The 13439-nt window shown below is 41.9% G+C and overlaps 1 protein-coding gene across 2 annotated transcripts in view; it reads right to left on the bottom strand.

The window, feature by feature from the left end:
- Positions 1-13439, bottom strand: part of AGAP2 (ArfGAP with GTPase domain, ankyrin repeat and PH domain 2) — an 84575-nt gene that overhangs the window by 14779 nt on the left and 56357 nt on the right. For both annotated transcript variants that reach the window (XM_042448062.1, XM_042448061.1), the window contains exons 6-13: positions 12728-12862; positions 10866-10963; positions 10046-10198; positions 9133-9219; positions 8480-8584; positions 6878-7040; positions 2089-2190; positions 1824-1970 (exon numbers count right to left, since the gene is read on the bottom strand). In XM_042448062.1, coding sequence (XP_042303996.1) covers positions 1824-1970; positions 2089-2190; positions 6878-7040; positions 8480-8584; positions 9133-9219; positions 10046-10198; positions 10866-10963; positions 12728-12862 — 990 coding nt within the window. The remainder of the gene's footprint in view (positions 1-1823; positions 1971-2088; positions 2191-6877; positions 7041-8479; positions 8585-9132; positions 9220-10045; positions 10199-10865; positions 10964-12727; positions 12863-13439) is intronic.

Consider the following 13439-nt stretch of genomic DNA (forward strand, 5'->3'; position numbering starts at 1 on the left):
TCACAACAACCACCACCATAATCATTCAGTTTCACATTCTCCTAGGTGTTAGCAAGTGGAGTTTGGGGCCATCAGTCATTTGGATTCTATCCAAGAATTTAGGAATCAGCGAGATATTGTCAAGTAGTATGGCACATTTCAAGCAGTGCCACTTTTTGGAATTGTACCACTGGTTAAGTCTCTCATATCTGAAATGCTTGGGACCAGAAATGTTTTGGCTTTTGGCTTTTTGGGGATTTTGTCATGTTTACATATACATAATGAGATATCATGGGGGTGGGACCCAAGTCTAAACATGCAATTCATTTATGTTTTGTATACATCTTATACACATAGCCTGAACGTAATTTTATGAATGGTATTTTTAATAATTTTGTGCATGAAACAAAGTTTGTGTACACCGAAGCCTCAGAAAACAAAGGTATCACTATCAGCCAACCATGTGGACCATTTTGGATTTGAGAGTATTTCAGATTTCAGAATTCTAGATAAGGGAGACTCAACCTTTATTGTGAGCTTGTCTGTGGTGATTTCATTCAGACATTTTGTTTGTCCATTTGGCATTGCTCACAGGATCTACCACTGCTAGAATCACTTTTTTTAAAAAATAAAAATCTTTGTGTATCTCCCTGCGCTCCTCCTCTGTCACTTTCTTTACCACTTCCAATAACTAATGATACCTAGTCCACCATTCTGTTCCCCACAGAAGCCAGCCAGTTGCCTATGGGGAACCCACAAGCAAGACATGAGGGAAATAGCACATGCCCATTCATGTTCCTCAGCAACTGTTATTACTGTTCAAAAAAGGGACATTGATATTTCCTTTGACACTGGGACTGATATATAGTCATTAAGATGACTAGTTGCCATTGATGGCTTTCTCCTCCATCAATGAACTCTTGTTCACTTCAGTAAGGACTATACAGAAATGCTGCAGTAGGTTTTGTAACATGCTAATAGGAGTAAATATATAGAATGCTTCACTTCAGGGACAACTACAGTCTTGACAATTCCTGGAAACAGAAACTGTAATAGCTCAGGCTGAAGGGAAATACAGTCCAACAACATCTGAAGGGATGCATTTTCTCCACTCATTTTAAATGGAGCAACTGGAAACTGAACTTGACATCTTCTACAGGTAAAGCATTTGAATGGAAATAAGGCAAAGCCTGCAACAGTATTCTATTTTGCAAGACTGTGACTAGGGAGCCAAAATGTCACCCATCTTGGTGTGCAGACAGTCCTTTCATCATGTTATTTATTTGCTAGAAGGTAAGATCTCTAACATGAAACAATGCCTTTGACTAAACAACTAATCCCAGGATTCCACAAGATGTTGCCATGGCAGTTAAAGTGGAGTCATAGTGCTGTAACTGTGTAGTATGAAAGGGTTCAATGTCTCTCACAAATATATGGAGTATGTAGTCCTCAGCAATGTGGCTCTTTATCTTATATGAAACTGAAAGCCTGTTCTCCCCACTCTCTCATCTAATTCTTTAAAATATATGTTATCGCTTCCAAATAATTCCTTACTGCCAGGAGCGACCACAATTTCACCTGAACTGGACCGACATTTATAAGACTGCTGAAATATCAACACCCACATTTGCAACTTGGGCCAATGAGAAGTTGGTCCAGGTGTAATTTTCAAAAAGTGACTGAAGTATCTCTCAACACAGGACTCTAGGTCTTGCCTACATTCCAAAGGATCAAACTATGGGCTTCTCAGAGTGCCAAAGAACCAGGTATTCAGCCTCCATTGTGGATAAACAAAAATTCAACCTAGTTTTAAATAAACAGTGCTGTTACCAGCTGTCCCTTACCTTCCGCCTGGCCTGCTGACCCCTCAGTTTTTGATGGTGTTGTAAGTTTCTTCCGTCTATGTTTCTTTCTGTCAATCATAGGGGAAGGGGGTGGGTCTTTGCCACCACTGCCAGGACTGGATAGCCCTTCTGCAGCCAGAGCCACCTCTATAGAAATATGTGGGAAAAGAGATCACTTGGCTGATGACGAATCCTTTTCCCTTACATCACAGGAGTTGCAGCTTTTCTGCCTCATGGGCACCTTCTGGGTCCATGTTCAACTTACCAGCCTTGGAGGATGACACAGAGCGCTGCAGGCGCTCAGGTTTGCCCAAGAGCTTGATTGCTGGGTCAGCTGGAGGATTCAGCAATCCTGGACTAGGGCTAGCTGCAGAGAATAAAAACAACAGACTTAGGAAGAGGCTTTCATTCAGGACATTGGCATACCTAGCCTGGTGTTGCCTACCTTGGCAACCTGTAGTACTCCAAAGATTCACAGAGGTTCCCCCAACCCCAAATGCCCAGCCACTCTACAAGAGGTCCTTTTAGATGCAGAAGCTGGAAATTCAACTACCTTTTCTACATGCAAAGCATAGGGATAGAGGTAAGGCAAGGCTTGCAATGGTATCTCAGTTTTCCAAAGTTTGGTAAGAGAAAAGGCGCACTACATTCCGACTGAAGCAGTTTCTACATCAGTATAAGTGTCTAGCTTCTGGACCTGAATCTAAAGTTTTACTGAACATAGTTTCACCTCAAAGTGTTGATGAGGAGAGGTCTCATAGGATAAAAGGGGAATGGGAACCATCACTGGACTTGTCCTCCTTCCTTCCTTCTGTCTATTTTCCAATGCAATGGCAACTGGTAGGACTCTCTGCAAAGACCACCAGATGATGGACACTATTTTACTCCCCCAAAAAATCTGATGAAGATTCTATGGCAGAGATGGGGAACCAGATATTTTGGACTCCCAGATGCACTAGCCAGCATAGTCAATGGTAATAAAATCTGGGAACTGCTGTCTAAAACATCTGGTTATTTCACCTCTGTTCCATAAAAGATGAAGAAGTAATCATATTGGTGGAAAACAGACCAGAGTTGTGAAGAGCTCTATGTCCACCACTGGTGAGCACCATGGAATTCTGGGTGGACATTTACACTTGGCTTCAGTCTCTACAAAGCAAAATGTTAAGGGTTACTGGCATCCTCTAGGGGTCACTGTTGGGCCATGCGACACAGAATTTCCCAAACTGGATCAAGAGAACACACTCAGCTCTCCAGGTCTGTGAATTAAAGCCTGGATGTTTACTTGCTTTAGCAAATACTCCAATGTGACTTGACACCGCCAGGAATTTCTGTACAAAATTCAATTTGTTTAATAAGTTAAGCAAATTGCCCACAGCTAAAATCCATTGGATTTTAATTCAATTTCTTTTTCTTTTGACTCTAGCTTTTTCTCATGGTTCCGATGGGAGATGAAATCCAAATATATTGTGCAATTCATTAGCTGCAATTTTGTGAGAAGAAAACGTTGTAAAGATGCCCGTTTTTGGAGCTGGTATCCCTTATGGCAGGCCGACACAATTAATAATCTATCTACCAGTCATGTACAGCAGACAATGGTGACGGTGGGTTCCATAAGCCAGCCTTGTAGATAACCACTTGCCTGATCACTTGTGGTAAAAAGTATGAGCAGGTGTCAAAATAGGGAAGCCTTACTGGAGGTAGCTCTTTTTATTTTAAGGCAGAAATGCTTAACAGGATAATATGGGGCAATATGAAGAACTTATTTGCAAGATTGCAACAAACCTCCCAATTTTGCCACCCACTTATGGTAGCAGAAATTAGGGGAAGAGATGTCAGGAATTTGGTAGACTATCACATGTTAGCCAAAGCTAACAAAATGAAATTCAAGACGGAGAAATGTAAGGTACTGCACTTAGGGCGGAAAAATGAAATGCACAGATATAGGATGGGGGACACCTGGCTGAATGAAACTACGTGTGAAAGGGATCTGGAAGTCCAAGTAGACCACAGGTTGAACATAAGTCAACAGTGTGATGCGACAGTTAAAAAGGCCAATGCAATTTTAAGCAGCATCAATAGAAGTATAGTGTCTACCAAGGGAAGTAATAGTGCCACTCTATTCTGCTCTGGTCAGGCCTCACCTGGAATATTGTGTCCAGTTCTGGGCATCACAATTTAAAAAGGATATTGAGAAACTGGAGGGTGTCCAAAGGAGGGCGACTAAAATGGTGAAGGGTCTGGAAGCCATGCCCTACAAGGAACGACTTAGGGAGCTGGGGATGTTTAGCCTGGAGAAGAGAAAGTTAAGAGGTGCTATGATAACCCTGATTAAATATTTGAAGGGATGTCATATTAAGGAGGGAACTAGCTTGTCTTCTGATTCTCCAGAGACTAGGACCCAGAACAATGGATACAAGCTCCAGGAAAAGAGATTCCACTTCAACATTAGGAAGAACTTCCTGACAGTTCCTGACGGGGATGCTTTGATTTGGATTTCCTGCATGGCAGGGGGTTGGACTGGATGGCCCTTGCAGTCTCTTCCAACTCTATTATTCTATGATTCTATGTGGCTGATGTGTTGTTGGGTCACAAGTGATGTACAAACAGGTCTTCCTTACCTAGCAAGTGAATGATCTGTTTGAATTCTGTATTGTAAGAGCTGAGCTGAACAGAGCTTCACTATTGGTTTGTTTTCAATTTTATGATTTTAAATTCTTAACCTGTTTTATGTAGTATGTACATCTCACACATCTGACTGCATTATATGGACTCATCTGTTACATATGCTTTGTTCTTTATGTCTTTAATTATTTTATATTATTACACTGCATTGTAAATTCAGTGTGCATTTTTAAATTTTCTTCATTCTTTATTAACTTTTAGTGAAGTGGTTGACTTTTTTAGTTGTCTATTTCTGTAGCAGTAGAATATATCTATATACTAACAGGGCTATTTCAAATATCTTGCATGTAAAGAGGTTTTTGAAGTGTGATACAAAGATTGTCCCATGTTACAATTAAACACATATCCATTTCACATTATATTAACGTAGTATGGACAAACTGCCCAATAACAACTTGCCAGCATGCGTACAAGCAGTGAAAATGATACACATTCAGCCATTACACAAGACAACATAGATTTCTGTCTCCTTCTTACTCCTCTCCAATTTGGAAGCACTTTCCATATGGATAACATGTCATGCTTGAGCCCATAGTTTAAAAACATAATCTGTTGGTTTGTGTAAGATTTTTCTGTTACGTTATTCTTGACTGTTACTAATTAAAGTTATATAAAAGTGTGACCACATCCACATCAGAGTGCAAAGTGTCAGGGGACCAGGGAGAGAGAAAAGTGTGAGAATTCTTCCTTCTCGTCTCTCCCAACTTACTCTAATTTCATAAAAGAGAATTACCAATAAAAAAATACAGGGCATCTAAGTGTGAATTACACACACACACCCCTACTAGGGGAAACAAACATCTTGCAGCATTTCTTCCATGGCAAAGCTCCAAATGTCTGAAGTCCAATTGGTACTACAGTAATGTCAGGGTCTCGTACCACAGGGATAATCTCTGGTACTCTCTGTTGGCCACATTGGCAGAGGATTGTTGTGGACAGTCTCCATAGTAATGTCCATGATCTCCAGGGAGGTGAGGCACTGGTGAAAGACAACTTTCCATCTGAGACTCAGTGTGGTGCAACAGAGAGAATGTAGGATGCAGTCTGCAAGGAACTATGTCCAAATCTCCATGTGACACCTCTGAGACAATCACCTTCTTTCAATAGCACCTACCAACAACACAACAGGGATTGACCTTATTACCCCATACTCTGAGCTCCTTCAAGGACAGGTGGAATATAAATATTGTTATCATCATTACATTGACCCTCTGCAACAATCAAATGACAGAACCCACAGATGTTAGCACTGTGGCATGGGACCTGACCTTAACGAAGCATATGTCATTCTAGAAGTCAACAGCGCCACAGTGCTAACATATGAACTGCAAACAACAATGTCCAAGACCTCCTTGCAACCACAAAACACATATAATGTAACTTGAGACCATATTAACTTTTGCATAAAAATCACTCAGAGAATGATCTCACAAAGATTCCTCATAGCGAAAGGGCATAAATATGTATGTATGTGTCTTTAAAGAAACATACATCACTTGTTGTTTTATTTCCATCAGCAAAAGAGACGGCCTTCCAAATATTTTTGGACTGCAATTCCCCTGACCTGTTGGCCATGCTTGCCAGGGTCTAATGGGACCCAGCAATATTTGGATAGCTAACAGGTTTCCTATTCTTTACTGCAACACAGCAGTAGCACTCCAAAAATATAAGCTCTTCTGCCCATACTGTGTATATACAAGAACTGAAGTGGGGAGAAGGTTCCCAAATACATCGAGGGATGTAGCAGGAGATATCTGAAGGCAAAGCTTCATGTGTTCAAGATATAGTGGCTCCAGGCAGGATATGAAGATCAGAAAACATTGTGGAGAATACGCAACCCTAAGAAAATAATTATACCAGCTCCAGGTTCAGGGTGTTTTTACATAAATGCATCTGGGAAGAAGGCTTGTTCAGGGAGCAAGGGTTTGGGGGAATCCCATAGCATATGCTTTTTATTCTTACCTCAAGGCAAAGAGCAACACATGCCTGTCAAAATACTGCCTATCCAATTTCATTACAGTTCTTCTATCTCTCTTTTTAGCTCCTGATACAGGTGGGAGATGGAAGCCAACATAATAAATAAATTAAAAAACATTAAAATACATGGTGTACTTGGGACTATGACTCTGGAGGCCAAGGTTAATCCTCACTCGGCCATGGAAACTTAATCAGTGACCTCGGACAAGTCATACTCTCTCAGCCTCAGTGGAAGGCAAAGGCAAATCCTTTCTGAACAAATCTTGCCAAATCTTGATAGGTTCACCTCAGGGTCGCCATAAGTTGGAAATGACTTGAAGGCATACAACAACAACAGCATAGGCAGGAGTGACTTTTTTAAGAAAAAAGAAAGATAGGAGGGAGTGACTTACAGCTTGTGTCCCCAACTCCGACACTGCTCACATCTTTAACCAAGCCATTGATGCTTGAGGAGGCCCCACAGGCTGAAATGGCTCTCGGTGGGCGTTTGCCAGGCACCTTGACAGTGGTACGGAGTAAATCCATTTCTTTGCCATGTGTACTATGGATATAATCCTGGAGATGCATGAGAAGCAGGTAGGAGAAAGCATAGGAGGCTGTCAACTATACCGTTATCCTTTTCTTAACCTGGAATTACTAGTATGCCTGTTTCCACCCTCTCAGTTGCTAAGGTGGTCTTGAATCTGCATTACTTTTCTATGTATGTACAGTGGGCCCTTGGTATCTGCTGGAGCTTGGTTCCAGGACCACCACCCCCATGGATACCAAAAACTATGGATGCTCACATCTCATTATATACAATGGTGCAATAAAATGTCCCATATATAAAATGGCAAAATCAAGGTTTGCTTTTTTGGGAATTTTTTAAAAAATATTTTCAAGCCATGGATGGTTATTCTATGAATGCAGTATCTGTGAATACAGAGGACCAACTGTAATTAAAGAATGGGGAGAAGGCCACCCTTTAACCACAATAAACTGAATGTTGTAGTGGTTTAAGTGTGTAATAGCAGGAGTGTAGATCATGGCTCTTACCCTTGCTCTAACATACTGAAACCATCCCAGCAGTGTTGGGATGGTTTAGGTTGTTCAACTGAAATGTGGCTGCACAGCAACTCCCATGAGCCCTAGCCAGCATAACAATGCTGAGAAATTATGGGGGTTCATCTGTAACATCTGGAGGGACATATTTCTCCATCCCTATGTTGTGAGGAAGTTACTCTGCACTAATAATAATGATTATTCTCCTCTTCTGCGCAATCATTGTCATACCTAGATACTCTATTAGCTGTGGTCAAGCTGGCTGGGGATAATGGCAATTTTTCCCAAGATATCTGGAAAGCCACTAACACTACAGGATTCTAGTAGCTCCTTCACTGTCTGACATTATAATTTTGGGCAAGGCCAACAACTCCTGGCACAGTCTGGGGGAAAATCACCCAGCTACAGCCAAAAACAATGTACACAGCAGCATATAAAACCAAAAAAATCGCATGTATTGGTATTGGCAGTGCACTGACCACTTTTCACATTTAAAAGAAACAATCACAGACAGTCGATTCATCCAAAGTTCTAGAGGCTTTTATCTTCAATTGTAATATGTACAATATAATACAGAATACACACACACACACTCCTCTCTGACTTCCAATCAACTCTAAAGTCTGCTTCACAGCTACAAACTAACTCGCAGTAGGTCACAGTAACAACCTGCTGTTCCAACAATCACTCACAACCAACAACTGAACCTTCCAACTGTCAATTGTCAATCAAAATATTTTTCTGTTGTCTAAAGGCATATTACACCAATACTCACTGCCTGCCAGAAAAGCAGTTAATCCCTGAATACTGTCTGCTGCTGAATGCAATGAACCAGCTCATAGCATCACCCACACATCTCCTCACGAGGAGGTCAATCTAAAATGTATAGTTTTTTTCCATTCTAAGCCAGACCATCCACCCATCACATGCTGCTCTGTTGATGTTGCACTTACATTAATGCTGGGGTGGTAGAAGAGAAGCCCGTTGCTGGACAGAGTCACATATTTTTTCTTCCACTCCTTATTTAAGGAGTTGCCGCTTCGTTTCAGCAAAAAGCTCTAATGAGAGAAACAGAGAGGCAGTGAAGAGTTTAGGATTCTTAGGCTTTTGACACAAAGTACGGATAGCCCTACCATTAGGCAGAGTGAGGCAGCTGTCCCAGGAAGCTGACTTTAAGTGCCATGAAAGTGCAGCATTTTTATGTTTTTCTTGTGCTGTTTTTACTGCCAGGTAAGTGCATCTGGGATTTTCTCCGTCAGATGCCAGAATAACATGGCTAGCCTTTGATACTTGGGACAGGAAGGCAGGGGCAGAAAGGCAGGGACATCTGCATCAAGCTGTAAATTATCCTATAAGAGGGTCAGCCCTGGCTAGTACTTGGATGGGGGGCACCAAGGAATACCAGCTGCTATAGCCTATATTTCAGGAAGGTAATGGCAATCCACCCCTGAGTATTCCCTCCCTAAGTAAACCCTATGAAATTCACAGGGTCATCAAACAACTTGAAGGCATGTTCACACACTTGAGTGTGCATGCACAAACACATACAAAGTCCTTCACCAGTTTTAGAGGACTGACATACAGCTATCACAGTTACAGGATTCACCTGCTTGATGGGTATGGCACGGCCACTTCCAGTGTTTTCACCTCTGCTGTCCAAGCTTCGCTTCTCGGTATCACTCCCTCTGCGATTCTACAGAAAAGATATAGAGACAGGTGAGAGATAATTGTCCAGGTACAATTTATTAATGTATGACTACAAACAAGTAGTTTATAAGTATATTCCTCTTCTGTGTCCCCTTAGTGGTGGCAAGACATTGGATATGGACAGGAGAGAGGGCCTTCTCAGCTGTGGGGCCCCATTTGTGGAATACTCTCTCCTTGAAGGCCTGACTAATGACAACATTGGTGTTTGTTTCAGTATCAGGACAAGACATCATTTTTTACTGAAGCCTTTGAGGTCTAATTTACCCTTAAGCACAAGCATGGTTTTAATGCTTTTAGCCTTCTTAAGCACTTTTCAATTGTTTGAATTCTTTAATGCTGTTTTTATTTTGTATAGATTATTTATCAACTTCAATTTGGACTTGTTTAAATTGTTTACATTTTTTTAAAAAAAAATCTGTTTGCCATCCTGAGGTTTTATAATAAAATAGTAGGATATAAGTAAAAACCAATCAATCAATCAATCAATCAATAAATGGTAGCCACCAAGGCCATTTACATTTGCTTTGTCCTCCAAGAGAGGAATGCATCTGGAGTCCATGAGAGAAAACACAGGAGAGAGTCCAAGAGAGAAATGTGCAGAGACATGCTGCCTTTTATAAAATGCATTGGTGCCCTACTTGTGGCAACCACAGCAAACAAATGTCCTCACAGCAGTTTTGCATTTTTCCTCTGTCATTCTATAGTTGAAGGTTCCTTTTTTACAGATTCACACACACACCCATGTACCCACCCACCCTCCCTTGGTTTGCCCTCCACACTCCCCAATGTTGGTGGAATCCCACAGAACTCACAGCAAAAAGGCTGGTTCGTCGTTTGGTCCCCCGGTGTAAGGAGCTTGGTGTACCAATGATAGCTGAGGCCTCGCTACGCAGCTCCCGGTGGCTGATGTTGGGTGTAGAAGGCAGAGATGAGGAGTAGTCGCTCGTGTGACCACCATTACTTGCCTAAAAAAGAATCGAGGGAGAATTATGCCAGCCCCTTGGCCAAAGAAACATGACAGAGCTGACACTGGATGCAGTGCTAGAATTGCTCACAGACATCCACACACTCAGACTGCAGGCAGTGGTGGATGGATGCTTTGTGTGTTTGAATGAAAACAACACAAGGGTGAGGAGGGGAATACAGCCTGTAGAAAACTAGCATTCAAAGGAAGGACAAGGCTAGAATCTTTCTCCCAGATTTCTAGCTTTCTATGTGGAAGGAAATAGAGAGGAGTGCTCTGGCAGGCTCTGCCACCAAGCCTGATAGACCACTCTTCTTCAGCTGGCCTTGCTAATGTTGCACCAAACATACACTTCAGGTGTTTGGGCAGCTAGGCAGGCTAGTCCCCCTACTTCCCTTCAGGAAGGAATGCACTAAGGCACCTTCCTTCCCAACTGGCTGGTCCCTAAGTCCCTTTCCACCCTCTTCAGCAGTGCTACTGCACAGGGAGTTTTAAATATTTGGGAAGGGAGTGGAATGCCTTGGCATCAAACTGTTATTGGTCCTTCCCAAGACCCCTGCATCATTTGCAACCCGAAAGCATAAAGAAGCCTCTCCCCAATTTTTGCAACTGGGCCAGAATGGGAGAATGGGGAGGAGCTGTTATTCAGTGCATACGTTTCCACCCACCGGTGTGGAGACAGCTGAATGGCTGGGTGTGCTGGGCAGAGATTTGCAAGATGCCAGGAGTTGCTGCTGTTTCTTCATATTCACAATCTTCTGGGCAACTGGAGTGGCCAAAGGAGAAAGCCACAGATAAGTCATGGGGCTCAGAACCTTTGCCTAGAGCCCACAAACAGAGATTAGAGTTTGATTGTAACTTCCACAAAACCCACAGGGTGACGCATAGAGTCATCCAAGCTACACAGATGGGACACTGTGTATGTCCCATCTCACCCAATTCTTCCACAAGGATCAAGATAGACCCTGTCTTTGCTGTGCAGATGAGATGGCGCCAAAGAGGTGGAATAAACTCATAGCATTAATCCCATTCATGCAGTCACATCACTCTTATATGCTCCTCTATAATGTACAGTCACAATGTGTACTGCAAGCAAGTCCTCCAACAACTTAGTAAATGGATGAAGGGATATTAGTGCTTCCCAGGCTATCTGATGTGAGAGACTGACAATTATTGTTTTTCCAACAAGACAGGAACCAACACTAAATTTGTTCTCATTGGGTATAATTGCTTCTTTCTTCCCTTGGAAATTTTTCATGAACTGGCAACCACTGGGTCAAAGACTGGCTGAGGTCCAAGAACAAGCACTTTGAGTTGCACTGCTCTAATCCAAGCAGATACGAGGAGCAATCCAAGAAAGACTCCTTAAAACAGCAGACTCACTGTTAATCCATCCCAGGATTGCATAATCTTAAACACTTGGATATAAATTAATTTCCATTTCAACCAGAGAATTGGATGAAGAGCCAGTGTCTGTTATTCAGTGCCCTACCTCTGCTGCAGCCAGTTCAGTGTAGGCAGAAACTAGTCCAGGAACCAAGCCCACCACACATCAGAAGCTGCTTGCCTCACCGACTGCTTGGCAATGGCAAAAGCTCATTCCTTGAGAACATCAGAGGCTGTCGCAAGTCCACCCCTTCCTCTCTAGCCCTTGACATGGAATTCAAGGGCCAACTCTCCCAGTCTTGGCCTCACACATATGCTCACCAGGAAACTCATTGTCTTCCTGGATATCTATTACATCTTTTTTATGTCCAGAACAGCTTGATTGTTTATTCATTTTATTTTATTTTACTTACCAGTATATCTGTTAAATATCTGTTTCCCCCAGCACAGGATTAAAAGCAGTTTACAACAAGTTAAAACAATGTACATCTAAACAACTATTAATACAAAATAGAAATTAAATAAATAAATCTGTTTTAAAACACAAGTTAAAACAATTTAAAAACACATAAAACATAATGCAAAAATTTGACGATCTAATATCAGAATAAGAATATACAACAGCAATTCTTACAAAATAAGTAAACCAATAAAAATGCACTACATAGGCAGAAGTATATGTAAAATTAGCACACATTCCCACATTCTCCCTGGACACTTTGCTTGCAGGAGCCATCCCATTTGCAAGAGACTGTGCATATTGGTTGTGCACTGAGTGGGGAGCATGTAGAACTCCAGATATTGCTGGCTTGAAACTCTAGTCACCCCAAGCCAGCGTGGAAAGATGGAAGTTGAAGGCCATAAACATCTGGAAGGCCAGACGTTCCCTGTTGTACACATATTAATATGTGTGTGCATATGTGCCAATCACACATAATGTTCTGAACCACTGAAGTACAGAGATATTACCTCTTGCCCCACCTCATACAAAGTCTACCTACTGAAGAAAACTGTATATTTACTATTACGTAGGCCACGAAATGAGTTTTCCCTTGGCTTCTTGAGCGTTTTTGTTGTTATGAAATGCAGGCCTGCTCCCCTTCTTTCTTCCCCCTCAAAAAACATGCCTTAGGAAAAAACTCACCTTCACTGAAAACCCGGTCAACATTGAGTCCATAAGTAGCACATGTCTCATAGTAGAGACAGCGGCGCATTTCTGTGCACAGAGCCCGGGCTCGGGAATCCTCAATCACACGTGGGTTGCTAGCGCTGATTTTATCTGAGGCAGGAAAAAATAGAAGAAAAGATGCTCTTCCACTTTTCAGATGGACAGAAATCCCTTGAAATCGAAAGGACTTATTTTTCAGTAAATATGCACAGGATTAGGATGTAACAATTATTATTCTGACCTAGTAGCATGCATTCATTTTATTTACACAAAAACAGATTTTCCTGTAGTTGTGCTGTTTTCATTCTCTAGCCCTTTTCAATAAATGTAATTGGGGGAAAGAAACCACAGATTGAGAACTGGCCTCATTTTTACAGCTGTTAAAATTATTATTAAATGGTTTAAATTAATCCAAATATGGAGTGTTTCCTTTTCCATTAAAGCTATGAATACTTGCCCAACCCAGTCTGATGCTGAACTGGTTTTCAGTCTTTGCTGCTACCTGTTGCCTCTGCCTGGTCTCTTGATTCCTGACCTCAGCTGGCCTCTTCATTCTGCTCCAGCCCTTTGCATCAGCACCTTGACCCAGCTGGACAGATGACCTCGTAATCAGTAAACCTGTCTGCATTTAACTTGGCTTCTATGCAACCTTGATGAGCCCCTGCGGCTGCCCTGAGTCTTGGATGAA

Source organism: Sceloporus undulatus, chromosome 2, assembly GCF_019175285.1.
Source record: "Sceloporus undulatus isolate JIND9_A2432 ecotype Alabama chromosome 2, SceUnd_v1.1, whole genome shotgun sequence".
In the NCBI taxonomy this organism is placed as follows: Eukaryota; Metazoa; Chordata; class Lepidosauria; order Squamata; family Phrynosomatidae; genus Sceloporus; species Sceloporus undulatus.